At 54.9% G+C, this 25,274-nt stretch overlaps 1 protein-coding gene across 3 annotated transcripts in view; it reads left to right on the top strand.

Moving 5' to 3' along the window:
* The window catches only part of LIFR (LIF receptor subunit alpha), an 80,909-nt gene that overhangs the window by 21,236 nt on the left and 34,399 nt on the right, over positions 1 to 25,274 (top strand). For 2 of the 3 annotated variants that reach the window (XM_045848325.1, XM_045848322.1), the window contains exons 2-5: positions 13,990 to 14,152; positions 16,117 to 16,231; positions 19,589 to 19,728; positions 24,898 to 25,061. In XM_045848325.1, the coding sequence (XP_045704281.1) occupies positions 14,014 to 14,152; positions 16,117 to 16,231; positions 19,589 to 19,728; positions 24,898 to 25,061 (558 nt within the window). In that variant the 5' untranslated portion in view covers positions 13,990 to 14,013. Of the gene's footprint in view, positions 1 to 5,560; positions 5,671 to 13,989; positions 14,153 to 16,116; positions 16,232 to 19,588; positions 19,729 to 24,897; positions 25,062 to 25,274 lie in introns of those variants that run through there. The other variant, XM_045848323.1, reaches the window with a different exon arrangement.

Genomic DNA, 25,274 nt, shown 5'->3' with positions numbered 1-25,274 from the left:
GCTTTACAGTTGTGAACAAAGCGCAGCTTATTCTTGTACCATTTATTTACTTGTTACTGTATTATTTTCACACAAATGACTGCAGACCTACTTTTGTCCCACCCTCTACTCCTGTGAATACAGGATTTCTAAGCAGAATAACTTTGTTTTATCACTTAACATCAAACTGCTGTGAACAGCATTTCAGGACATGCTGACAAAATATTCCACTGCTTCTGGTCACTGGGAAATATTTTGTTGACTTTTTATTTACTTTAAAACAAATACTTTCTGTTGCCAAGAAATTTTATTTTGAGCGGAAGGCATTTTTTTTTCCTTCTGCTGTTGCTTTCAACAATCCTGTACGACAAGTTCTTGAAGGTCAGGTCTTCCTTAGAGAGCTGTTCGGGTGCAGTGCGATTCATTCATCAGGAACCAGTAAGGGCCTTTTTGTGTTGGGTTTTTTTTTTTTTTTTTTGCCAGGCAGTGGGTGTGCGCCACACACAGAGCAGTGCCCAGGAAGGACATGCCCTGCCCCTTGAATGACATGGCAAGTGACCAGTGCCATTCAGGGCCAGGGGAACACACAAAATAACTATGTTGCTGCAATTGACCCTCAAGGAGGCCTCCTTTCCTCCCCTGCAATTTTAAGAGAGACTTTGTTGTCATGTTACTTTTCCACGAACACAAACATTCCTCCTGCTTATTCCACAAATTACAAAGAGGAGCAGACTAGGTTATTTCTCCTTGACATTCACCGATGATTTAGTGATGACTTATATTGTACATGTGTGCGACTGTCCTAGGCTAATAGTCTTAAAATTGCTGCTATATATCTTCTGCGAGAGACTTGCCTTTTTGAGATTATCTCCGATGAAACTACCGAGGTGGGTTCCGACCAATAAATTTAGGAAGCGTGGAAATCACGGGTGTTCTGCCTGGGAAATTCCGGCACGTAGTCTTACCGAGGATGAGAGCGGTGAGGCATTCGGTTTAAAATAATGTTTCTATCTTGACAGTATCTGACATTAATTTCATAATTTGTTCCTTATGCAGGGACAGTTTTTCTTGAGTCGGCAGCAGTCGTAAATATTTTGATACGAAGTAGACCCTCCGTAGCCGCGAAAGATGTCTCGGAACTGCCGTGACCAACGCAGGCCCGGGGTGTCACCTCCCTCTCCCGTGCAGCCTGGTGGAAGGGGGCCGTCTCGCCAGCCGAGTCACCTTTTCTCACCCACGCACAGTGTGTGGTTTGAGCTGCGTCACCGCACCGGCTGGGGCCACCAGCAAAGTCAACGTTCTGCTCTTTCTATTTGTCACCTTTCTTCCTGTCCCCACCGTTGCTTTTCATGGCCCACTTTACTCCCCCGTCCCCAATGGACCAGCAGTTAGCTTCCTTTTTTTTTTTTTTGGTTGGAAGGCCACTTTTCACGAAGAAATGCTCTTCATCCCCCTTTAGGAGAGGTACTGACTGAGGACGCCGCCGTGGCAAAGAGAGCGGCCAAGCGGTGTGGACATGCGGACACTGCGCTGCTGGCTGGACAGAGAATCGCGCCAACTTGCCCTTTCCCCAGTGCCAGCTTCAGTGAAATTGCAGGCGTCTCTGTTGGGGAACTTCTCAGCGTGCTCACCCGTGGTCAGAGCTGTGACGGGGACACTTGCAAGGGTCCCCGGGCTCCACTGCTGGGAGCAGACGCTCGTGCAGGCGCCCTGGGGTCCGGTGCAGAGCCCCGCCATCCGTCTGCCTTTGTGCTTAGGCTTCCCACGGAGACAGTCCTGGCTGTTTCACTGGCTCCTTAATTCTGCTAAAGGACAGACAGCGGTGATACAAGAGGGTGATGGCAGCTGAAATCTGTCCCCCTTGGGGGCCCGAGAAGGAAAGACGGGGAAGGAGCGGTGCCAGCTGAGCTGTGAAGGACGAGCTGGCGTGTGTGGAATGGACGAGGGAGGGTGGGTGCCGGGGGCCCCCGGAGAGGGGGAGCAGTGTGCGCGTCTCGGGGGACTCCGCACAGGGCCAGGGCCGGTGGGGAGGAGTGGACCGGGAGGCTGCGCCTAACTTCCAAGAGACAGCAGGAGCCCCCCTTCTGCCAGTCCAGGGACAGCCGTGGAAAACTGCGGGTGGTGCGGGAGACCGACATTCCGGACAGGTGGCGGTGAGTTGTGCCAGAGAGGACCCGGGGGTCCGCAGGCAGTGAGAGCGGTAGAGCAGGTCCAGGGAAGAGCCCCCAGCCTGCCTCAGCCCGGCCGGCCTGGAAGCCCGTCTGTGTTTTCTTAATGAAGGCGGGGCAGCGGCACAGGTGCACGGGCCAGGTACTGACTCTGGGCTCCTCCCTCCCCTAAAGCTGCTGGTTGAACTCACTGAAGCAGCGCTCATGTGCTTAAGGCTCTCACACACACACACACACACACACACCTGCGATGCCTTCCCGTTAAGTGGCTAACTGTGCAAGGTGTCCCCCAGTGCGGGTGGCATCAGAGAAAGGGGGCGCCCTGGCCGGTGCGGCTCAGTTGGTTGGACCATTGTCCTTGCCCGAAAGGTTAGGGGTTCAGTTCCTGGTCATGGCACATGCCGAAGTTGCAGGTTCAATCCCGGGTCCAGGACTGTATGGGAGGTAGCTGATCAGTGTTTCTTTCTATGGTTCTCTCCCTCTTCTCTCCCTGCTCTCCCCTAAAGCAATGAAAAAAATGTCCCTGGGTGAGGATTTAAAAAAAAAAAAAAGGAAAATGGAAAAGGGAGCAGGTGAAGGCTGGAGTGAGGGAGCGGCAGAGCTAAAGCTGCTGGTCAGAGGGTGCGAACTTGCAGCTGGATGAACCAGCTCCGGGGATCTAATGGACGGCGTAGTGACTGGTTAATAGTAACACGGTCTCGTGTACTTGGAATTTGCCGGGAGGGTAGGTCTGAAGCCTTCCCGCCACTCACAGCACAGAAGGTCACTGTGAAGTGACGGATGGGGTGATGAACTTGACTGTGGTAATCATTTCACGGTGTACAGGTGCAGCGAGTCGTCACGCTGTGCGCTCTGAACACACACAGCTTTATTTGTCAGTTACACCCCAGTAAAGCCGGGGGGAAGGTGGGTTGTACCTATGGAGAGATGGAATAAGAATACTTACAGTAAGATATGTTTTTGAAGATTTTATTTATTTATTTTTAGAGAGGGAAGGGAGGGAGAAAGAGAGAGAGAGAAACATCCATGTGCGATTGCTGGGGGTCATGGCCTGCAACCCAAGCATGTGCCCTGGCTGGGAATTGAACCTGCGACACTTTGGTTCGCAGGCCGAGCTCAATCCGCTGAGCTACGCCAGCCAGGGCCTAGGGTAAGATCTTTATTAAAGTGGGAATTTATAATAATTTAGACAGTCCCAAAGACAATAATAGCTTCTGTTTCTTATTAATACCTTCATGCTGTGTTATCTATATGGATTTTTCAGACTAAAAATGCGTCCTCTATTTTTAATGCCACTGTAGGACGGGGTTTTAGAGGTACTTCATGGTGAAGTGAGGAGACAAAACACACCCTCTTTTCTTTCCTTTTTTTGTTTGTCCTCACCCAAGGGCCTCTTTGCACAGCTTTCGAGAGAGGGGAAGAGGGAGGGAGAAACACTGATGTGAGAGAGAAGCATCGGCTGTTGCTTGGACTGGGATCACACACACTGAGACCAGGGATCGAACCCGCGACCTTCTGGATACAGGACGGCGCTCCCACCAACTGAGCCACACCAGCCAGGGTGTGCCCGCTTTTTCTTCTTTAAGATTTTATTTATTTATTTTAGAGAGGGGGAGGGAGAGACAAAGAGAGGGAGAGAAACATCGATGTGTGGTTGCATCTTGTGTGCCCTCTGCTGGGGACCTGGCCCAAAACCCAGGCGTGTGCCCTGAATGGGAATTGAACTGGCGACCCTTTGATTCACATGCCACCGCTCAATCCACTGAGCCACACCAGCCAGGGCCTCTTTTTCTTTATTTTGGCAGTTATGTTACATTATTGGCACATTTCACTGACTAGCCTTTTGTCTCATTCAACCTATCTTTGTTCATTTTCTGCCTGTTTATTGCTATCATCATCATCATTTGATTTTTGGGATGCTGAAATAATCAATGCTAAATTAATCTAACCAGATTCATTTGTTGGATTAATTCATCAGAGTCCTCATTATTACATCCAGCCTAGTTGCTGTTTTGCCCATTGTTTGATCTGCAGATTTAACCAATGTGATTCCTGCGTCTTCGCCCCGCCTCCTTGGCCAAGGTGCCGGGAGCTCGGTCACATCTGTCCATGACCTTCTCCAGGTCGACAGCGTCCGTCCGTTCGCACCCTTTGAGTCAGGATCGCGTGGTGAAAGAACCCCTCTCCCTCTTTTCTTCTTAAGATTTAATTCATTTATTTTTTGGAAAGAAGAAAAGTGGGGAGAGAAAGAGAGGGAGAGAAACATCCATGTGCAAAGAGTGATCGGTTGCCTCTCACACGCCCCCATCCAGGGACCCGGTCCGCTACCCAGTCATGGGCTCTGACTGGGGATCGAACCTGTGACCCTTCAGCTTGCCGGATGATGCCCAACCAACTGAGCCACACCAGTCAGGGCACAACCTGTGTTTCTGCATCTTGCTCATAACTATTGTTCAGGCATTAGATAAGACCTTGTTCAGACCCAGGCACCTCCTGGCTGTTTCTGACCCCTGCCTTCCCCACGCAGCAGCGGCTGGCTGAGTGAGGCGAGGAGGGGGTGGGGCTGAGGCATGCTCCTCCAGGGCCCCCTTCCCGGGGCAGTTGTCATGTGTCCAGGGTCAGCAGGCAGCTCACCCATCACTGCTCTGTGGAATCTGCTTTCTTGACAGACTGTCCCTTTCCTAAATCGCTTTGCCAGATGCCAGTTATTTCAAGGTCTCTCTGCCACTCTTAATGTAGAAGTTTCAAGAAAATGTAATGTTTCAGGGTGTTTTTTTTTTTTAAGAAGCATTTGTAGTCTAAGTTTTAGGATTAAACAATACCATAAAGAAAAAGAGAGAGAGAAAAGAAGCTATTCAGGTTCTTTTGGAGAAGAGAGCTTCAGATTCAGACCCCAAAGAATGTTAAGAAAGGATTCAGGCACATTTCGGTAAAAAAAAAAAAAAAATCCGTGCACCGAAATAAAAGTCTTCAAACAGTTTATATTTTAAAGTTGTTTCAACAGCAAGACCAGAATTTTTCAATGCCAATACATTCTGAAACAGGTTGTTAACTGGCGCCCTGAGAACTGTGTTGGCCTGCATGTATGTTTTGTTTGGCCTCCGTAAGGTTTCTGAAAAAAAAAAAAAAAAAATTGGAATGCGTTGCCAGCGTTTAAAAATAAGGCAGCTTTACATTTTAAACAACCACCCCCCTGCACTGCTGACCCTTCTGGAAAACCTTGAAGGTCAGTGCCTACCGGGGACGCCTGCTGCTTCAGGGCCACCCGGCCACGAGGGCCCAGCCGCCCACCAGCCTGCCGGACCTCTGAGTTTCCCCGGACCAGCCAGCGTCCTCAGGGGGTCAGCGGGCCGGGCGGGCCCTCCCCCGCGCACGTGGGAGTTTGCACCTGCTGCAGTAAGAGCTAAGAGCGAGGCAGTGAAGAGCGTGCTTGGAGTTAGTTGGAGGGAGAGCCGTGAGCGCCGGCCGGCTGCTGTCGCTCTCGTGTCCCCCCAGCTGCCCGCCGGCCCCTGGTCGTGACGCGGTGAGTGGAAGTGCGTGGTGAAGCAGGTGCTGCTTCCCCAGAACGGCGTCGGCTGGGGCGTCAGGGCGGGATCAGCTTTCTCGATGGCAGTCCCCCTCTGCTGGCTCGCTGAGACGCAGACACGGGGCCGCCTCTGAGAGGAGCACAGCTGGAACACCTTTGTGACGCTGGAAGCAGGGAAGTGGGCCCCGGGTCAGGGTTGTGTCATCTTCGAGCCCTTAGAGGATTTCCTCCGGGGGACGTCTGTCCCAGGTCACACGCCGGCCACGTAGTCACCGGGGGAGGAGGGACTGGAGCCGGGACTCCAGCTCCGGTCCAGTGTCCGCGTTTTCCAGTCTGGTACCCTGGTCTCGGGGGGCGGGGGATGCAACCTGGTCTGGGCGGGGGGTGGGGGGGGCGGGGGGGGGGTGCGACCTGGTCTCGGGGTGCGACCTGCGGTCAGACCCGGGTTCAGGTCCAGGCTCCGCCCCGACTTGCAGAGCGGCTTCAAGCTGAGCGGCTTCAAGCACGTGTCGGGAACCGCCCTGTGCCTCATCGTCCTTGTCCTGGGAAGGGGAGAATAATGACGCTGACTGTATTTTGTAGTGGGATTAAATTCAGTGTTGGATTTAGAGAATGGGAAACAGCGCCTGCTCGTCATAAACATAAACAGTGCATGGTACCTGAAAAATAGTATTTAGGAACTGTGCGTTATCCTGGCTGCCTTAGCTGAATCCAGCGTGCCAACTACACAAAACGACCACATAATTAATATCTTCCCCTCTTAGAATGTAGAAGGAGCCTGAGGGTAGTTTTTTGCTTCACATGTTTTAAAAAAGTCTCTAGCAGTTTGGCCTGGTAATGTGTGTTTTTATTCATAAATGTTTCGGTAGCAAACCAGTGCGCTCAAAAGCATGCTGTTCAGCTTTCTCCCCAGAATGCAGAGAGACCGCCGGGCATCATCCAAGTGTTCTAAGTCCTCTCCACAGACCCCACGGGGCTGGACCTGGGCAGCTCACTAAGCACGTGCTGGCGACCCAGCACACGTGAAGCCGCCTTAGATGGAGGACAAGTCTCTGCTCTTGCGGGGGAGCATAAACTAATGGGTGGAGTTCAAGGTGGTGGCCGGATGGGAAAGCATGGCCTCTGGCATTCCTGCTGTGCTGTGACGAATGTCCGAGTGGGAGGTGAGGCAGCGCAGCGGGAGCAGGGAGAGAGCACCCGGACCTGGGGGTGACGGCCGGGACCTGGGGGTGACGGCCTGGGAGAGCGCCAGGAGAGGAGATGCCCCCAAGTCGAGGGGTAGGAAGGGGGCAGACTGTGGAGTCCAAGTTCAAGTTGGAGTGTGTCCCACCTATAGCACTTGGGAGGAGAGCCTCCGGGCGTTTGGCCTGGAGCCGGAACAGATGAGGAGGGCCAGAGATAGAGACACGGGATTTAAGGCCAGGTGAGTCACAGTGGACGACAGGCGTCCAGGCCCTTGCTGGATGGGGACATGAGTCAAACGAAGGCGTAGTTGGGAGATGAGCTGTGCAGATGCGGGTGAGGGCCTGGACGCAGGGGTGGAGGCCGGGGCCAGAGCCCAGGCCTGTGCTGGTGGTGAAGCCGGTGAGTGGGTGGAAGGGGGTGAGGAGGGAGAGGAATCAGGGGGGACTCCTCTTTGGGGCCAGGTGCCACGAGGGGGCCGGGCACCCTGGAGCCAGTGTGCATGGGAAAGGGAGCTCACTTTTGCACACGCAGAGTTTCTGAGGAGTGGCTGAGACGTGTGAGTGGATGTGTCGTATCGAACATTTTGTCCTTCCTGAAGGGCCTCACCGGGACGAACTTGGGCAGGAAGGCAGGACGCTGTCCAGTGGACGGTGGACCTGTGACTGGGAGGGGCCAGTGCAGGAAGCCCCGACTGAGAAGTCGTCAGTTAGGAGTGGTGGCGAGGAGTCAGGGAGGGCATGGGGGGCGGCGAGGCCGTGGGCGAGGGGGCCCCACCGAGGAAGCCGACACGGAGTGGCATCCCGATGGCCTCTCAGGTCAGTGTGGGGAGCATGGGTGGTCTCATGGGTGGCGTTGGGATGCGTGGTAACCATTTGCTGGGGGAGAGGAGGCAGGAGTCCCTGACTCCTACTGTCCACCAAAGTTAATTTCATGGAGATTAAAGCTTAAAATATCAAGGTCTTCAGTGTACTTGAAGACAAGGTAGGTGACAATTTATAGTCTTGGAATGCGAGAGGAATTTGGGTCAGAAACCACAAAGGACGAAATTGAGAAATTGCCTTAATAAGAGTCAAATACGAGCCTCCGTGGGAAATACGTTTGCAGTGCATGTAACAGTTCATGGGAGCCTTAGGGCATTTCCTCCTTACCCAGCCGAGAGGAAAAAGATTGATGCCTAATGAGAAAAAACGGAGACAAGGTAGAATAAGCGATTTGCAAATGCAGCGTTGCGGATTGCCCATGAACCCGTGAAAGGGTGTTTTGCCCACACCGTCAAGGGCACGCTGCCGGCCTTACAGTTGGAAGAGATTAGTATTTAAAAAAAAAAAAAAAGGTATCTCTGGTCTCGGAGAGAGGGTGGGGAAGCAGACTCCGGAAATGCTGCTGTTCCTGGTTCTTTTTGAAGGCTCGCTTTTGTCACGCTTTCTGCAGTCGAAGAAATCCCCGGTTAACCTTGAACGAGAAGGAGCGTTCTGCTCAGGTGGTTTCTTCGCAGCGGAGGCGGGAACTAGCAGGCCCCGCATGCTCGGTGGGTGTCCGTGAACGTGGGCGGAGACGGTCGCGTTCTGGCCGCTCTGAGAGCCCGGGAGGTGACAGATGAGTGCACGTGTCACTCTCCCGTGTGAGAGGTCTTCCCGTGGGGGACGGAGGGACCGAGGTACAGGAAGGACCGCGGTTTGGGGAAATCGGGAGGGGGGCTGCCGCAGTCCTCCCCGCAGGAGCCTGGGGAGGAAGGACCATCAGCCCTGGAGCGATGGCTCGCTTCTGTTCAGATGGCAGCGCTGCTGATCCAGGACAGGCCCTCGAATCCCCGGGCGAGGCCTCGCTGCAGGGAAGAGGACACACTGACGGGAGGGAACGACACCGAGAAACAGAAAGTCTGCCTGGCAGGGCGCGAACCACTCCCCGGAGACGCAGGAAAGCGTGACAGTGACAGGAAGGCTCTGTTCGAATCGCAGACCGGGAAACAACGGGGGTTCCTCGGGGGAAGCCGTGTCGTGCACAGCCCACGGAGGCACGTTCGCACCGCCCGGCGAGAGTCCCGTGTCCGTGTCCTGTCCTCCCCCAGCCGGCAGCGCGCACACCGACGCTGACTCAGCGGAGCCCGGCGTGCCCTCCAGGCTGCTGGGTGCGCCGCGTGCCCGGCGTCCATTCCCGTCTGCGTGCCCCTGCCCCGCCCCGCCCCAGGTCCAGAGAAATAGCTCGCAGTTCCTTCTGTGGCGTGGGAAGTGGCCAGGTCCACACACCTCAGTAAGTATTTATGACCCGGCACGTGCATAGGGGTTAAAAAAATAACGCGTAGGAATTCAAGGGAAACAGCCATACGTGTGAACCCTCTGGGGGCGTCGTAGCCCCCCCCAGGCTTTGGAAACTGGACGCTGCCACCCTCGTTTCCGTGTCTGCCCTGAGTTTTGGATGGTGCCTGTGTCTGTCACAGCGACCAACGAGTACCCTCCCCCCTGCCCGTGGCTAAGAGCTGCCCCAGCTCCGAAACGGAGCTGTCCTGAGCTCCGGGTTCTGACGGCGTGGAGCACAGGCCGCCTTCTGTGCTTTGAGAAATTAAAGTCCTAGTGTAAATACTCCGTGTGTTGGCTCCTGTGCCCCGGGGCTCCCCCGTGCAGGGTTTGGGAACCGCAGCCCTGACTTGGGTTCCCCTGTTGGCAGTGCTTGGGTCAGCGTGAAGCCCAGCAATCAGAGAGCACAGAGCACGGACGTTTGTTTATGTCTTGCTGTTTCACCTGCCCACCAGCCAGTTTCCCGTGTCTTCTCAGTGCCAGGCTCTGTGCTTGGGCAGGGGGCTGGGCAGAGGGCAGGGGGCTGACAGGGACCTCTTCCCAAGGAGTCACAAGCTGTGGGAGGAAGGACAGATCCGGAAGCCATGCCTTCGGGCAGGGCCAGGGTAGGGCTCAGGCAGCCTTTGTGGAAGCTACTCGGCCCTAACACTGTTGTGGGAAGGCAGCCCCGGGCCTCTGGTGCGGTGGAACTGTCCACAGCAGCCCAGGTGGGTGGCATTTGTCCCCTGGGCCCTGGTTCCTGCAGCATCTGGGGTGTGGCCGAAGCCCCTGGAGGCAGAGGGAGCCTCCGCAGGGGATCCCGGGAGGGGCTGCAAAGGTGGCGGTGAGCTCTCCGGCCTCCTGCCTGGAGGTTCCCAGGTGAGCCCAGGAGGGTGGCGGGAAGCAGCAGGGCGGGAACTGCGGTCAGAACAGAAACGTGTGCTCACACAGAGTCACGGAGGAACCCAGCAGCTTGGAGAACAGTATCCGTTTTAACGTGACCTGGGATAAGATTGGGGGGTGCCCCCCGAGGCTTCTCCCCTGGGTTAAAACTCCAGTTTCGTGAATCGTTTTTCTCATTGTTTTGTTTTCTGCCTCGTTTGGGGGGTGAATCACATCTCCTAGGCACTTCCGGAGAACAGGTGCATGGCCGGTTGCTGCCACCTGCAGAGACTCGGTTTGCTGCCCGCGTAGCTCGTTGCCTGCCCTGCCCTCTGGGCACTGGCACGGGCATTCTGTCCCTGCAGCAGGAGACAGCGCTCCTGCTTTTGCGAATGAGCTCCTGGAATTCTATAACAGTGTGTTCTCCGAGAATAAGACATCGGTGGGAGAAAAGCAAGCTCTGACAATGTTGCAAATCGGAAGGGAGCAGAGACAGTTTTCTCGTGTGTGTGTGTTTCTGGAAATACGTCGGAAGGCTCTGTTTGTGTACTGTTTTGGTCTCAGATGAGTCCATTTGGAAGTTCTGCAGGGGAGAGAATCCAGGTCCACACAGGCAAGCATCCCATGTGTTACCTAAACGACTGGCTCAGGGTTTTCTCTGTAAACGTCAGGGCAAAGCGAGGCTTCTTGATCATTCACCTGTTTTCAGTGAAGCAGGCGTTGGCGGCTCTGCCCTTGATTCTTCTCTACCTGCGGCTCACCGACCTCCTCGGAGGTGTCCCCTCATGAGTGGCTCTTGCTGGCACAGACCTGTGCCTGCGGCCTGCCAGTAGGAGTGGGTACGCAGCTCCCGGTGGGGAAGCTTCTCTGGGGCGCCTCCGCTGCACTGCTGGAGGCCGGGGCCCGGGGATTGCGTGATTGGCCGTCAGCCCCACCCTGATTGGCACTGGAGCCCGGGTGACCGCGTGAGTCCGCAGCCCCTGGCCCCCAGCTGGGCCTGGGCCGCCCCGCCCCACCCCATCAGGGGACACACTTCTCTTTTCCAGAACCACTGTCAGCCTGTAGCGAGGGACTGCCTCACTTTGAGATCACGGTTAGCCGGCCGGCGAACACGGTTTGTGGTTATTTTCATCTCCCTCGTTCAGTTATTCCCCTTACACACTGTGGAATTCTGTAGCATCAGCAGCGGGCCTTTCAGACACTCCAGGGGTCCATTTCCACTGCAATGAGTGCTTCCGATGGCCCGGAATGGACTGGAAAGTCGCTCGTCCAGGAAACGGCCGAGCGCTGTGGAAGTGTGTGCGTGCGGCCCTGTGCGCGTGTGGCCCTGTGCGTGTCTCGGTCCTAATCCCTTCAGCTGTTCCGGACTCGGCCAGGTTCCCGACAGCCCTGGGGGGGGTGGGGGCGGAGCCCCAGAAAGGCTCGCCCTCTCCTCTCTCCGTGGAGGGTGGAGAACGTGTCTTCAGTTCTCCCCTCAGGCTCTGGTGGCTTAGATGCTGCGTTTCCTTTCTTCTGTCCCGTCCCCGTTTCTCGTTTCTCCTGTGGCGTTTTCTATTCTTGTCCTTTGTTGTGTTCCGAAAGATTGCTCAACATTTTTATCTCTCTTTGAAAAAAAATTTACTATCGAGCAGTATTTTTAACTTGTGGGAGCTATTTTTATTTCTGGTTCTTCCCTTTCCCTTCTGCTTTCGTGGCTGTGCTGTTTGCTGTGAGAACGCTGATCAGAGGTGCTGGTCTGCTTGTTGTCTTTTTCCTTGTAGTTTTCCGTATTTCCCCCTCTCTCCCCAGGGGGGCAGTTTTTACTTTCCTTTCGGTTGTCCAGCTCATACTGAATTTCTCTGGAGTGCCATAGGCATCGCATATGCATATGCAGGGGTGGGCAGGAATTGGTTTATAGTGGTGAATTTGCAAAACAACTGACAACTATTCTGGTATTGTTATTTATTCGTTGGTTATTGTAGTGTTTCTTTGTCCCATTTGTCCTTTTTGTCAACTGCATTTGCCCGCTGTCGCACATTTTGTGATCCTTGGTTGTCTGTTCCAACGTAAAAATGAACCGACATTAGGTCTGACCAGGAGTGGTCAGTACATGGAAGGCCCTATCTATCAGTGGGCGGGTGGGCTTCATTCAGCGAGAGCAGGTGGGAGCGGCTACTCTGTGGTCCCTCAGTGCCAGGTGTGCACGGCAGCTGCTCCGGGTTCCTCGACTGTTCTTTGTGTCTGTAGGGAGAACGACTTTGTGGAGCTGGGAGTAGGAACATAGCAAAGTTGACTTCTGTAAACAGACCTTCAAATAAATCCTTTAGTTTCAGCCCACAAGTCCCTGCCACCTCCTTCCTGCACCCCGAGGGGGCTAAATGGCACCCCGCCCCCAGCATCGCTGCTCTCCCACCAAATCTGTCGGCTGTCCTTGCACTTCATGGGGTCTTCCTGCACCTCCCACCATGCACAGAACACACAGCACTTCTGTGTGCTTGGTGTGCTTGTAAGCCTTTACTCCTTTAACCCCCTTTAATCTCCACGACAAACCTACGCATGGTCCCGCTGCACAGGTGGGAAAACCAAGGCACAGAGAGGTCAAGGTCACACAGCAGGTGACAGAGCTGGGGTTCAGGCCCCATCTGTGTGTCAGCCAGCCCACGGTCCTGCCTGCACTGCGCTGGTAAGACCCCCCCCACCCCCGCAGCAGAGCCTGAGCCTCATCGCCTCACACCGTGTCTGCTTCTAGAACCGAGTCCTCGCCTCTCCTTCTCCCTGGACTGCGGCCTCCCTGCCTCTGCCCTGTCCCCCTACCCCACCCCAGAGAGTCCGTCCTCCACACAGCAGCCAGAGACCCCGTCCCAAAGTGCACAGCACATCGCGGATCCCCCTGATTACAACACTCCGGCGGCTTCTCATCTCGACCCTGTTACCCTCCACACCCTCCCCTTGGCCCCGAGGCCCCTGGGACCTAACCAGCCCGAGTCTCTGATGTGTCTCCCTCCTCTCCCGAGACTGCCCTTGTCTTCGGGTCTTTGTACTTGCTGCCGCTGCTCCGTCCCCTCATCTTGTCATGGTCCTCTCCTGTCAGACAGATCTCAGCCCAGCATCCACGCACACGCATGCACACACATGCACACACAGGCACGGGCACTCGCACAGAGACTGCTGGTGTTTAAGCACATGTCAGGATCTCAAATTTCTTATGTGCTTAGGGCTGTGTCCCCTCCGAACTCCAGTCTAAGGCCGTGAGGGCAGGGACTTTGGTTGAGTGTCGTGCCCGCAGTGCCGGGAGGGGGAGCTGGCACTGCGTAGGCGGCCACAGCCCCTCCCTGCCCCCCAGCAGGCCAGTCGCCGCCTCTGCAGGCGGTCGGCGTCCAGCAGAAACTCACAGAAGCGCCTGTCTGCCAGGGTCCCCTTCCCGGCACAGTTGCCGTGACGTTGAACTTCAGTCGTCTGTGTGTCATGTCATTATTGATATTTTTGTCACGTTTGCAACCCCCCCCATATTATCCTTTTTTGTTTGCTCTTTAAACTTTAAATTTATAGGAAATAGAAACTTTGTATCACAGTGTCCATGGAAAACTGATACTAGTTGTCATACACAAGTGGCTATTAAAGTCAGTATGTACTGATTAATTTAAAGTGTCGTTACACGTATCACTTAAAGTTGTCAGCCACGACTCCAGTTTTATGCTCTGCTCTTCTGTGTTCTACTAGCGTTAGAGTGCAGGGCTGATAGACATGCTCAGTCATAATCTTGAACTTGAAGCCTGTTGTTGGAAAACGGACCCTGTCGTGGACCCTGAAGCAGCAGCTGGGTCCGAGTGCCGACGTCTGCTAAAGACAAGTCAGCCTCGGCCTGGCGTCCTCACAGTCCCTCCTGTGCAGGGCGGGTCCGCGGGTGTCCGCGTCCACCGCCGGCCTCGGTGCGCACAGCACAGGGCGCGTGCTCGCGGGAGCCGGACCAGCGTCTGAAATTCCTCTCCTCGTCTAGGGCCGACCACGCCGTCGTGTGACGATGGACGCCGCCTCCTGTCTCAGACGACCGTCCCCGCGGGTGGCCAGCGAGAGCGTGAGGATGGCCTCGAATTTCCGGTGGTTCTTACCAGCACTCACTCTGCTCTGTTTGCTGAGCCGAGCGAGCAGCCAGAGGAGGGGTGAGTGCATGGGCCCCAGGGAAGGAACGGGCTGCCGTGCTTCGGGGCTGGGGTGGTGGAAACGCGCTTCTCCGCGAGCTTTCTTCGGTGTACTTTTGGTCTCCTTTTAAAGCGGCTCCTAAACGTGGATCTGCATTCTTTTCCCCTTAAAAAAAAAAACTAAGGTGTAATTCACATACACTAAAATCCACCCTTTCAGGATAAAGTTCTGTGGACTTGGACCGACGCCTAGTGGTGTGCAGCCTGCAGCGCAGCGCTGGCACAGGACAGCCACACTCCTCCCACAAGCCCCGCCCCTCCACCAAACAGCCACTCCCCTCCCACAAGCCCCGCCCCTCCACCAAACAGCCACTCCCCTCCCACAAGCCCCGCCCCCTGCCCCCTCAGTGGTCAGCCCCTCCAGCCCCGCCCCTCAGTGGTCAGCCCCACCCCCTCCAGCCCCCGGGCTGAGACTCCACAGTGCCTCTCGGAGTGCCATGGAGCCGAAATCAAATCTCCCTCTTTCATGCTATTTGTTTTCATCTTATTTAACGATGTTAAGAATGTTTGTGTAGATGTTACCTAGCTTATTTCTGTAAAACATTACCCGTCTGCCCCTGGGTTTAGGTCGTACTTCATTTCCATAATTAAACACATCTTCTCATCCCCCCCAAGACCACCATTAAATAACTTTATTATAATTACTGGTGACTTCTAATCTGAGTGCTTCCCGTGTTTCTGTTTTGTTTTACACAAACAGCTTTATCATTTATTGCTATGGTATATATATGTTGTGCCAACTCTGGAAAAATGAGAGAAAAAGACTTTTTTAGAGACAGTGGTATAGAACAGTGATTTTTAACCAGCGTGCTGCAGGAACTTCTAAAACGTGCAATTCCTGACGAGTCAGGGGCACGACCTCTCTTCCCGTAGATTGTCAAATAGAAAAAAATGGCAACAGCCAACACAACAGTAGCTGTCCAGTGTGAATGAATCAAAGTCATACCTGTTTTTTATATATCGGCAAGACATAATGCATGTTTGGTGTGCTGCAGAAGTTTAGTAATTAGTTTACGTGAGCCGCGAGGTGAAAAAGGTTGGAAATCACTGAAGATAGTCTGAGATAGAACCCCCCTTTTACACTTCCATTGCTTTTTCCCTCCTTCCCGTCTTCCCCTCGCCCCCCCTTCCCCTCCTCCCTTGGCCTCCTTCCTCTCTCCTCGCTTTCCTTTGAGAGCGACAGTTCTCCACCGTGCAGTGCACGCACGTTCCGTGACGTCGTGTCATTTTATAGATGGGAGTGAGTGCTGTTAGATCGTAACCATCTAGGTTATTTGTTACTTTTAGTTGCCCGGGCCCACATGAAACACGTACTTCTCAGGCACGTGTGTGAGCTTGTTACTGTATAAATTTACTGCGCTTCGTAAAAGTCGGGAGGCTGGTTATGGGATTTCTTGCAGGCGGCGGTCCGGGAGCCCGCCGCGGGGCAGCAGTGGTCCAGAGCCTCGAGAGCCGTGTTTGTGGGCGTGGGAAAGACGTCATTTTCACCTAGAGTTATGCTACTTGCTCGCTTTTATTTTTTTTTTTTGCAAATGAGGCTCTTGGAGATGAAAATTCTCCAAGGCCCCCACTTGGTCCCATCACTGAGTCAACACAGGTGCTCCCTCTGTTTACCTTAGTTGCCTAGAAGGGGAATTTTTGACAGAAGCCTGACCCCTAAGTGGCTTAGCGGTCGACCCACTTGATCGGGTTACTGCCGAGCTTTTTTAAGCCACAGCCACCAGAAGAAACACAAAACCGGTCACCTCCTGCGACTGTAGGTTCATCGCAGCCTCACACAGAACATGGGCCACCCCCCCCCCACCCCCCCACAGCCACCTACGCTCGCGCTGAGGGTTGAAAACAGTCTAACTTGCTGACTGCAGATCGTGCGGTCGGATGATTAAGCGTGTGTGTGTGTGTGTGTGTGGCTTCTCCTGCTCCAGGGGCTCCTCGCGACCTGAAGTGCACAACCAACAACCTGCGCGCATGGGACTGCTCGTGGAAGGCGCCGTCCGGAGCGGGCCGCGGCGCTCTGTACGAAGTCTGCATCGACAACAGGTAAGGGGAACACGCTGATTCACTGGCACCCGTCACCTAGAAATGTCCGTTCTCCTTTCATTTCAGAGCATAAAAACATTTTGTTCTGTAAATGTTTAAATGAAACTTGAAATCTTCGCTCTCTTTTCCTAAAAACTCTGCACCTTTCACCAGTCAAGATGGCAGTGAACCTTTTTTCTGGCCAAAACATCGATTTTTTTTTTTTAAGATTTTATTTATTTATTTTTAGAGAGGGAAGGGAGAGAGAAAGAGAGAGAGAGAGAGAGAGAGAGACATCAATGTGCGGTTGCTGGGGGCCGTGGCCTGCAACCCAGGCATGTGCCCTGACTGGGAATTGAACCTGCGACACTTTGGTTCACAGCCCGCGCTCAACAAAACATCAATTCTTTTGTACTGTGACTAGGGAGTAGGTGCCACACCCCCATGGTGCCGTGGGTTCCGATGTGTCCACCCATAGCAGTTAGGTTGAAGTTTCGCTGGGCCTAATAGGAAATGTCAGTGGTAGCGGCTTAACAGTCATTGGCCCTCATGTACAAAGCCTGGAGTAGGAGTTCAAGGCGGACCTGGTGGTTTATGGCCGCAAGAGACCTGGGCCCTCTGTGCAGGCCACTCAGCCGTCTTTGGCAGGCGATCTCGTGGTTCAGGATGAGGCTTGAAGAGCCGCTCTCATGTACGCATTCCAGAAAGTGGGAAGGAAACACGCTTTTCTTCAAGGAGACTTGCAAGAAGAAGAACCCCTGCTCGCCTCTCACTGGCAGAGCTCAGGCAGGTGGCTGAGCCTGGCTGCGTGGAGGCTGGGCCACGCCTGCTCCTGGCAGACGGCCACGGGCCCAGACAGGTGAACGTCGAGTTCACGTTAGTGAGGGAAGAGGGGAAGTGGGCCTTCGGAGGCAAGTGGCAGGTGCCTTCTCAGGTAACGAGGGCGTGGGCTGGACGCTCTGGAGTCTGGAGCTGAGGCCCTTGGGCTGTCCTGACCCAGAACAATCAATCCCCTGCTTTCCCGGCGCCCAGAGGGCGCGGCATTGTCTGGACTGCAAGCACAGCCTCTCCCAGGCAGGGCCTCCCCCGGGGCCGGCTCGCTGATGAGGTCTGGGTGCTGATATAAATTGACCTAACTGTGTATTGCAACGCCCTCAGATATTTTCTCGGTGGGCGTTCATTCGCAGAGCGTTGTTCTCGTCCCTGGGGCCATTTATCAGTGTGGATGAGTTTGGTTCACAGAGCAACTCTCCATTCTTCTTGTTTTACTTTCTGCTGCGAAAATAGAGGATTATTTTCTGCTCCCGTTTGCGTGGTCTTGGGTCGGCTGGCAGCCCTGGCCTGGTCTCCTCCTCCTCCAGGCCGAGGGCCGTGGGGGCTGGGCAGAGGGTGCCCCGCCTGGAGGGCTTTTACAGCCTCCTTCCCAGGCTGACAGCTGTGGCTTTCACTCGGAGTTCCCTGCAGGAGAAGGTGCATCGCCATGCCTCGCTCCAGAGGAGCGGGGAAGTGCAGCCCTACTGTGAGTCCAGATGGGGAGGACCTCCCAAATGGGGCACAGAGTGCCCCAGGCCATCCTGAGAGGTTGGCGCTGGTGCCTAGGAGTTCCAAGTGGGCAGATCTGACCACACTTGGGTTCGGTGCCCACAGGGATCGTGCTCGAGGGGCCAGGGTGCACGGGTCCGAGGAGTGCGGTGGGCCGCTGCAATGTGCTTCTCGGAGGAAGCGTACTTGGGGAGCGGACATCCTTGGTTCTCTCAGCAGGAAGAGGACGAAAGGACCTTCCAGGCTGGAAGAACACTGGGCTCAGTGCATGACAAGTGGATTAGCACAGTTCAGGGAATTGGGGGGGCTTTGATGCCAGAGGGGAAGCCCCCAGGGGGCACTGCAGCCCCGAGGCGAGAGAGTTCCTGGCTCTGCCCAGGAAAGACCTCAGACTCAACCAGACAGGAGGCGGAGGTGAGTGAGTTTGTTAGTGAGGCAGTGAGACAGAGTGGGCTGCACCACAGGCCCAGGGGCCCAGGAGCCGTCTCTCCTTACAGGTGAGGGCGGGGGCCCCCCCGCCCCCCCCCCCAGGCTCTGGGGGTGGAGCTTGTATCTGCCGCTTCTATGGAAAGTTGCCGGCTGGGGGGACGTGGGAGAACAACGCTGGGGTTCCCCCTCACCATTCCGAGGTGTACTTTGTGGTCTGCGTTTCTCGTGTGGGGTGAGTAAACATTTGTGGGATGCACAAGCTTCTGACCAGACTCTCACCTCAGGCTCCGAGTCTAACACGGCTTCACGTCCGTCCGTGTGGTTAGCCCTCACGCCTCCTCCCCACAGCGGTGTGGTGTGGCTGACGCCCCCAGAAGCCTCAGCCTTCGAGCTGAGAGGGGGTGGGCGAGCCGTGCAGCCCCGGCCCCGAGCGAGCACGGTGAGCAGGCCCCTGGCGGGTGCTGGCGTGGGCCAGGGATGCGGGAGCCGCCAAGAGGCCCTGTGCTTGAGTTAAAATTTGGGAGGAAGTTCTGGCCAGTATCACTCAGGTGGTTGGAGTGTCATCCCGTGACCGAAGGTTTGCGGGTTCAATTCCTGGCCAGGGCACATGCCTGGGATGTGGGTTCGATCCCTGGTCTGGGCGCGTATGGTCCATGGTGCAGGCGCGTGCAGGAGGCGATCGGTCAGTGCTTCTCTCTCTCATATCCTCCGTGTTTCTCTCTCTCCCTTCCTCTCTCTCTGGAGAGGCAATAAAAATACACCCTCTGGTGAGGATAAAAGAAAATTTATGGAAAGTTAGAAATGTATGTAAGTAACAGTAAAACAGATGCAAGTGTTTCCTAAGGACCCGGAGGGCCCTGGAACCGCAGAGGCCACGGCCACTCTTTGTCTGTCTGAGAGGGTGGCAGGTGGGGAGCCGGGACCCTCTGCAAGCCGCTGACCAGAACGGCGTGGGCAGTGAGCCAGGGGCCCGGAGAGGGGAGCGGCCATCGGGGGTGTGTTCTTAGGGGCGTCAGGTAGCCGGTTTCCTGTGGGTGGCCGGTGGCCGGTCTCTGTTAGGTGGGAGGGGTGTTTGGGCAGGTGGGCAGGTGTGCCCGGAGGGGAGGCCGCCAAGGGCACTGGGGCGAGGTCGGGAGAGCGAGCTGCAGCCCTGGTTCTGGAAGGAGCCAGCTGGGCTCGCTCCCTCGGCATTCTACCACCACCTGGTGGCTTCTCCTTCGCACCTGCATCGGCACACTCACCGTCAACCTCTCTCTTTCCCGCCTTCACACGCAGTATAACCTGTCGTGTTTCTGTGCACCAAGGAGCATGCAGTATGTTCCAGCGCGTTTTGTGTTGAGTTTTAGTGGACATTATACTGTTCATTTTATCTGCCGGTTAAAATGTGATTGGTTTCTTCTGTTGCAGGTCCCCTCCATGTTACCGATCGGGGAAAACAAACACTAAAATCCCGACTCTTCTGCCTGGCAATCACGAAATAACGATAAACCCGCTGCATGAATCTGGAAGCTCTCTAAGTAGATTCACACTCAATGAAAAAGATGTCTGTAAGTATCTGGAAAGAAGGTGGACTTGGAAATGACTCAGGACGGTGGCTGTGCTGGTTTTGCGGCGCTTTGTGATAGGCAGACACTGGCCGTTCTCCTGACATCTGGAGGGTGTAGGGATGCTCTCGCTCTCCCAGCGCCACCCCCCTGCCCCGTGGGTGGCGGAGCCCAGCGGTGACTCGGGAGGACGCGCACGGCCCTCCAGGCCAGCGGCTGGTGCCTGGCACGCAGGCAGTGACAGCAGTCAACACAGCAATAGACGTCGCTGTGAATGGATCAAAAACCACCATACCCATTTTTTTGTCAGATTGGCAACAGTTATATTCGGGTGTGCGACAGAAGTTCAGTAGTTAGCTGATGTGTGCCACGAGATGAGAAGGGTTGAAAATCGCTGCTCGAGCTGGTTGACACAGATGTCACTGAATTCAGGACCCTTCCCTCGGTTGGATGCGTTCTCAGCCCCTTGGCTTGGGGGACTCTTGCACAGCTCTCATAACTTCTCAGGTGCTCCCCGCTGCTCCGGGCGGTGACCTCTGACTGCCCCTCTCAGGGGAGACCGGTTTCTTTCCCTGGAGGCAGCTGGCCCCTGTCCTCTGCGGCACCCCTCACAGTTAACAATCCATCACAGGATCAGGGGACACCGTGCGTCCCTCTCACAGGCGGGTGGGCTCCGTCAGGCAGGGGCTATGCCCCCACACCCAGCCCCTCGCCCGGGCCTGGCACATGGCAGGCGTCTCCTGTCAGCGTGTTGAGTGGATGTCCCAGTGCGTGTGCTGCACACACGGAGGGGAAGCACGGAACCGCCCAGGCCCACGGGGAGGGGGACTGTGCTCCACGCCGAGACCGTAAACACCCCGGGAGTCTCGACTCTCCATGGAGGGCCAATGGCTGGGGTGGCTCCTGAGCACTGCTATGGAATTGGCGTCGTCATAATGTTACGATGAGCCCTAGGAGGATGACTGACTGTGAAGCCAAGGAAGGAAAATAAAATTACCTTGGCAGTCTGTGCAGTTTCACGGAGGGGTGCGTGTTTGGAGAGGTCTGTGTCCGAGATAGTCTGAGAGGGCAGTAACAAAGCACCCTCCCCAGGAACTGCGTTGGGGTGGCCTTGTGCAGGTCAGCCGCGGTCCCAGTGCCCAGGGAGAAGTACCGGGAACTCTTCGGAGTGTTTTCTGTGAGTGTACATGTGAACAGTGAACTTCGTCTGTGAGCTGCTTAACAGAAGACACAGGTAGATTTTCCAGCTGTTATCTGAGCCTGAGCCGCAGTGTATCACCTCGAACGAGGAGCCGTAATCACTGTTAAGTGACTGGTTATGAACGTCGAGACTTTTGGTTCCAGCTTTTCAATATTATAGCCAGTGCTTCAAGGAACATCGTTTGCACATACGTGTTTCTGAATTCGTGTGATGTGTTCCTTAGGCTAAATTTCTAGAATTGGGAGTGCTGCGTTAAAGAAAATCCCCCTTTTTGTGACTTTTCCTGTCCATTGCCAGCTCTCCCAGAATTCTGCATCTCTCCACATTCCCGCGAGCATGGTCCCGGGGAGTGCCTGTCCCTCCCCGTCCTTGCGGGCACTGGGGCGTGCCTGTCTTGGTCTGGCCACTTCAGCCTGGTGGCCCCCAGCTCGTAGCGCCACTGCCTTTGCATTTCTGCGATGATTTGCTTTAAAATTAGCAGCCACTTTTATTTTTTTCTGAACAGTTTGTGCCCTCTATCAGTTTCCTCGTGCTAAAATTATTGTGTTTATTAATCCTGTCACATCTGCTGCAAATATTTTCCCAAGTGTAAAATTTTAACTTTGTGGTATTTTTCACACCACAGGTTTTCATTGTTACATAATTCCTTGCTGTTTCTCTTCATGAGTTTTTAGGTTTGTTTTCATGCGTGACTGAAGTCTTCTATTCATACGGAATTATTTTGTAGTATGGCACGAGGAATGTAACTTCATTTTATTCTAGATTAAAAAAGAAAAGGTTCCCCGGGACCCCGCCCGAGAGCCCGCCTGGCTGCTCTGCAGGTGTTCAGGAGGTGCTGTCTGGGAAGCTGCTGGAAGAAGACATTGGTAGATAGAATTGGAAAGGCAAATCAAGAGGGACTCTAGCTGACTTATTTAATAGTGTATTTTTTTTACACATGATGTGATTGGTAGCATTTTTGATTAGTGGCTTGATTGTGATTTCAATATGGGATTAACGGTATCCCTGTACTCCGATGTTCCTGCTCCTAAGATAGGAACTACTACTACTACTGATCACACAAACTGAGAAGCCATGTAGGTGAGTGCCAGAGAGGGAGGTGGACGCGTCAGCGACTCCTGGGGCACCTGCCGTGTCAGGGGCGGCCGTGGAGCGGGAGGCGGCCGTGCGGCGGAGGGCCTGGGGTCTCTGGCAGCATGCCACCGAATATGAGAAACTGAGTTTTCTCCAGATCCTACGATGCTTTCAACAGTGCACATACAAAAAAGCAAACAAGTCATGTAACGTGAATACATACACGGAGTAAGTTCCTCGTTGACAAGGGCAGGCACACACGTAAGTCTTTCCGAGAACATGCGTGTCTCAGTTTCATACTATCTGAGACTTTGGATCCATGGGAGGCGGGGTGCCTGCCCCGTGGATCTCGAGAAAGAACCAGGAGGGCCCCCGCTTCTGACCTTCTGAGGCAGAAAGAACACGGAGGTTTGAGCAAAGAGCTGCTCTAGCTTTAAAAAAATAAACGAGATTGGCAGAATGTTTTTTGCAGCCGAAAAGGCCCCAGTTTCTAGAAAGCAGGTTAACGTTGCTCTCAAGCGTCTGTCTTAACCGGAAAGACACGGAGATGCCGGCGGTGTCTGGGGGCTCAGGGGAACGTCCCACACGTCCCGTACGGACGGACGGAAGGGAGGCAAGTGTGTGTGTGTGTGTGTGTGTGTGTGTGTGCGTGTGCGCGTGCTCCTCTCACTCACAGTGGTGACTGCCTGTGGCGTGCCGTCCGGGCGTGGCTTGGGTTTGGAAGAGTGGCCCCCTGCTGTTCAGATGAAATGTAAACCGTGGACTTTCCAGGGAGGAAAGCCCTGTCGTGAACGAATGTTGCCTTAGCGGAATGCTCCTGTGTTGCATAATTTTGAAGTGGCTACATCTTGATAACTTGAAACGTTTGAGAGAACCACGTTCTTGGAAGCCTCCGCTCTGTGTGGCCACAGGGGCACCTTGAACTTGCGCTCCCTTGGCCCGAGAAAACGGCTCCCGTCCCCTCGTGCGCTCCGCTTTTAGGAGCGGTGTCCCCGCTGACATTTCTCCCGGGACGTAGCCCCCACGGCCCTCGTCTCGTGGAGGAGTGACGTGACCACGCCGTGCGCCTGTCCTGTTTCCTGTTGGACCCTGAACACCCCACGCAAACCCTGTGTGGAGCGCTGCGGTCGGCAGACGGTAGTTACAGTCAGTAAGGGCTCATGTCTCAGTTCCGAGACGAATTCATCCTGTGGGTTTGTTCTGCCGTTTCTGTTATGTGCCGCTCCCCCCACTTCCAGGACGTCATTTCCTTGGTCCCTGAGTTTCTCGGGGAAGCCACCAGGGTGGGTCCGAGGCCTGAACGTGGGTCTGAGCGTTTCTCAGCTCCCCGTCGCTTCCTGTCGTGGGCGGCGGGGACATGACATCCAAGGAAGAGCCCGAGGTTCCCTGGCCCTCCCACCAGAAGGCCTGGTTCACGGAGCGGAGGAGCAGGCTCCTACCTCCTGTGGTTCCCACCAACCCCCCCAGATCCAGTCCCTTGTCCCTTATACATGGGGAGATGTACTGACTGTGAAGGTTTCCTTGCTTCTGCTGCTGCTGTCCCTCCACCTTCTGTGACTCGGCTTCAGAGCCCACTGCCCCCCCATTCCTTCTCAAAGACGGACGGTCCCCTCACTCACCAGTGTCACCGGCCTTCTCTCTCTCCGTCGAATTCTGTTTTGTTTGCCTCCATGACAGCCCATTTCTTTTGGTCTCAGGGATCCTGGATTTTTTTTTCTTTCCTTTTTTTTTTCCTGCTTCTGTGCCCTTCCTTCTGGATTGCGGGTTCTTCAACCTGTAACCGCCTACCATGGGCCCCAGACAGGCTCTGGCCGGCTTATGTCTCTGCGCTCACGCCCATCTCTTCAGCAGGGAGGGCCTCGGCGGGCCCCCCCGCCCCCCGCCCCGAGTCTGTCCACGGCCCCGCCCCGCCGTCTGCACACTCCAGTCTGGCTGTGGCCCCCTCTCCCTGACACGTGGTCGCCCGCCGCCGTCCCCCTCCCGCATCTCCTCACCGTGGTGGTCCCTGAGCCCTTCTTTCTAACTCTCTCGCTTTTCTGGGCCAGGAGCCTGCGGCACCCTTAGGTGTTTGCCTTCCTCGGCGTTCTAACTAATCCTTGTTGCTCTGGCCCAGGCATTTCTTTGAAGTGCCCATCAGACAGGGTCCTGTCCTTCCCATGAAGGGTGCCGTGAACCAGGCCTCTCTGCTGTAGCCAGGCGTGCCCCGGGGGTCTCGTCCTTGATCAGCTGGTCCCCGTCTGGGTCCCCCCTAGGCCCTGCCGCCCGCCACTGCTCACCGCGCCCGCCTTCCAGGGGGACTTCCAAGTCCACACCCGGCCCTCTGGCCTCCTCCCTCTGCGTCTTCGTCTTTGCTTTCGTCTCGGTGCTGTTTACTGATGACCGTGACCAGGAATAGCCCCCGTAGTCCTCGTGGGAGGGACATCCCCCAGCATGGGGGGCTCTGACACTCTGAGATGCGGGGGGGGAGGCTGCCGAGAAAACACACAGAAAGCTCTACCAAAGCAGCCTTTCCATACCCCATGCGGGCCATTTCCTCGGGCCCGACCTTCGGCCACGCACAGGAAGTCCCCTTGCTTCCCTCCGCTGCTGCCTGTTGGTGGGTCCCAGGCCAGACGACACCGGGGTGATGCTGTCAGAGGGGCTGTGGGCAAGAGACAGCCAGCTGATAAACCCCTTTCTCGGGTTTGGCTGGGGAAGCGTTGCGAGGCGCTGATACAAATAAACTCATATACCTGCTCTCTGTTTTTAGTCGTGGATTCAAGAGTTTGCCTTTAATTCTCGATTATTTCTTGATCAGGCAGTAATAGAGCTTAAGATGAATTGACTAATGGAATTGGCAATATGAGAAATCATTACTTACTTTACTAAGCTGTATCTTTTTTTTTCCCCCTTTTAAGCCTTCGTTCCAGACCCTCCAGAGATCTTAGATCTGTCTGCCGACTTCCCAGCCTCCACCTTACACCTGAAGTGGAGTGACAGGGGTTCTCTTTTCCCACACCACTCCCGGGTCATCTGGGAGATTAAAGTTCTACGTAAAGACAGCATGGAGGTCGTGAAAGTTGTAAGTCTGAACAAAGTAGATTTTTTTTTCTATGACATTAAAGAAACCTGAGTATGTTTTAAGGTGCGATCTTTAAGGTGGCGTTAGTGAAGCCTTGGATGATTAAGGAAGTAGACCACACATCTTTGCAGGGTTCGTTGGGGACTATATGCCGTGACTCAGGATCACTCAATGGGTGAAAGAAAGTGCAACTGTTGTAAGAGGGAAAGTGAG

Source organism: Phyllostomus hastatus, unplaced genomic scaffold, assembly GCF_019186645.2.
Source record: "Phyllostomus hastatus isolate PE091 unplaced genomic scaffold, TTU_PhHast_1.1 phas_contig_58, whole genome shotgun sequence".
NCBI classification, from domain to species: Eukaryota; Metazoa; Chordata; class Mammalia; order Chiroptera; family Phyllostomidae; genus Phyllostomus; species Phyllostomus hastatus.
Note: the sequence above shows the minus strand (reverse complement) of the source record. Positions and strands in the feature narration are given on the sequence as shown.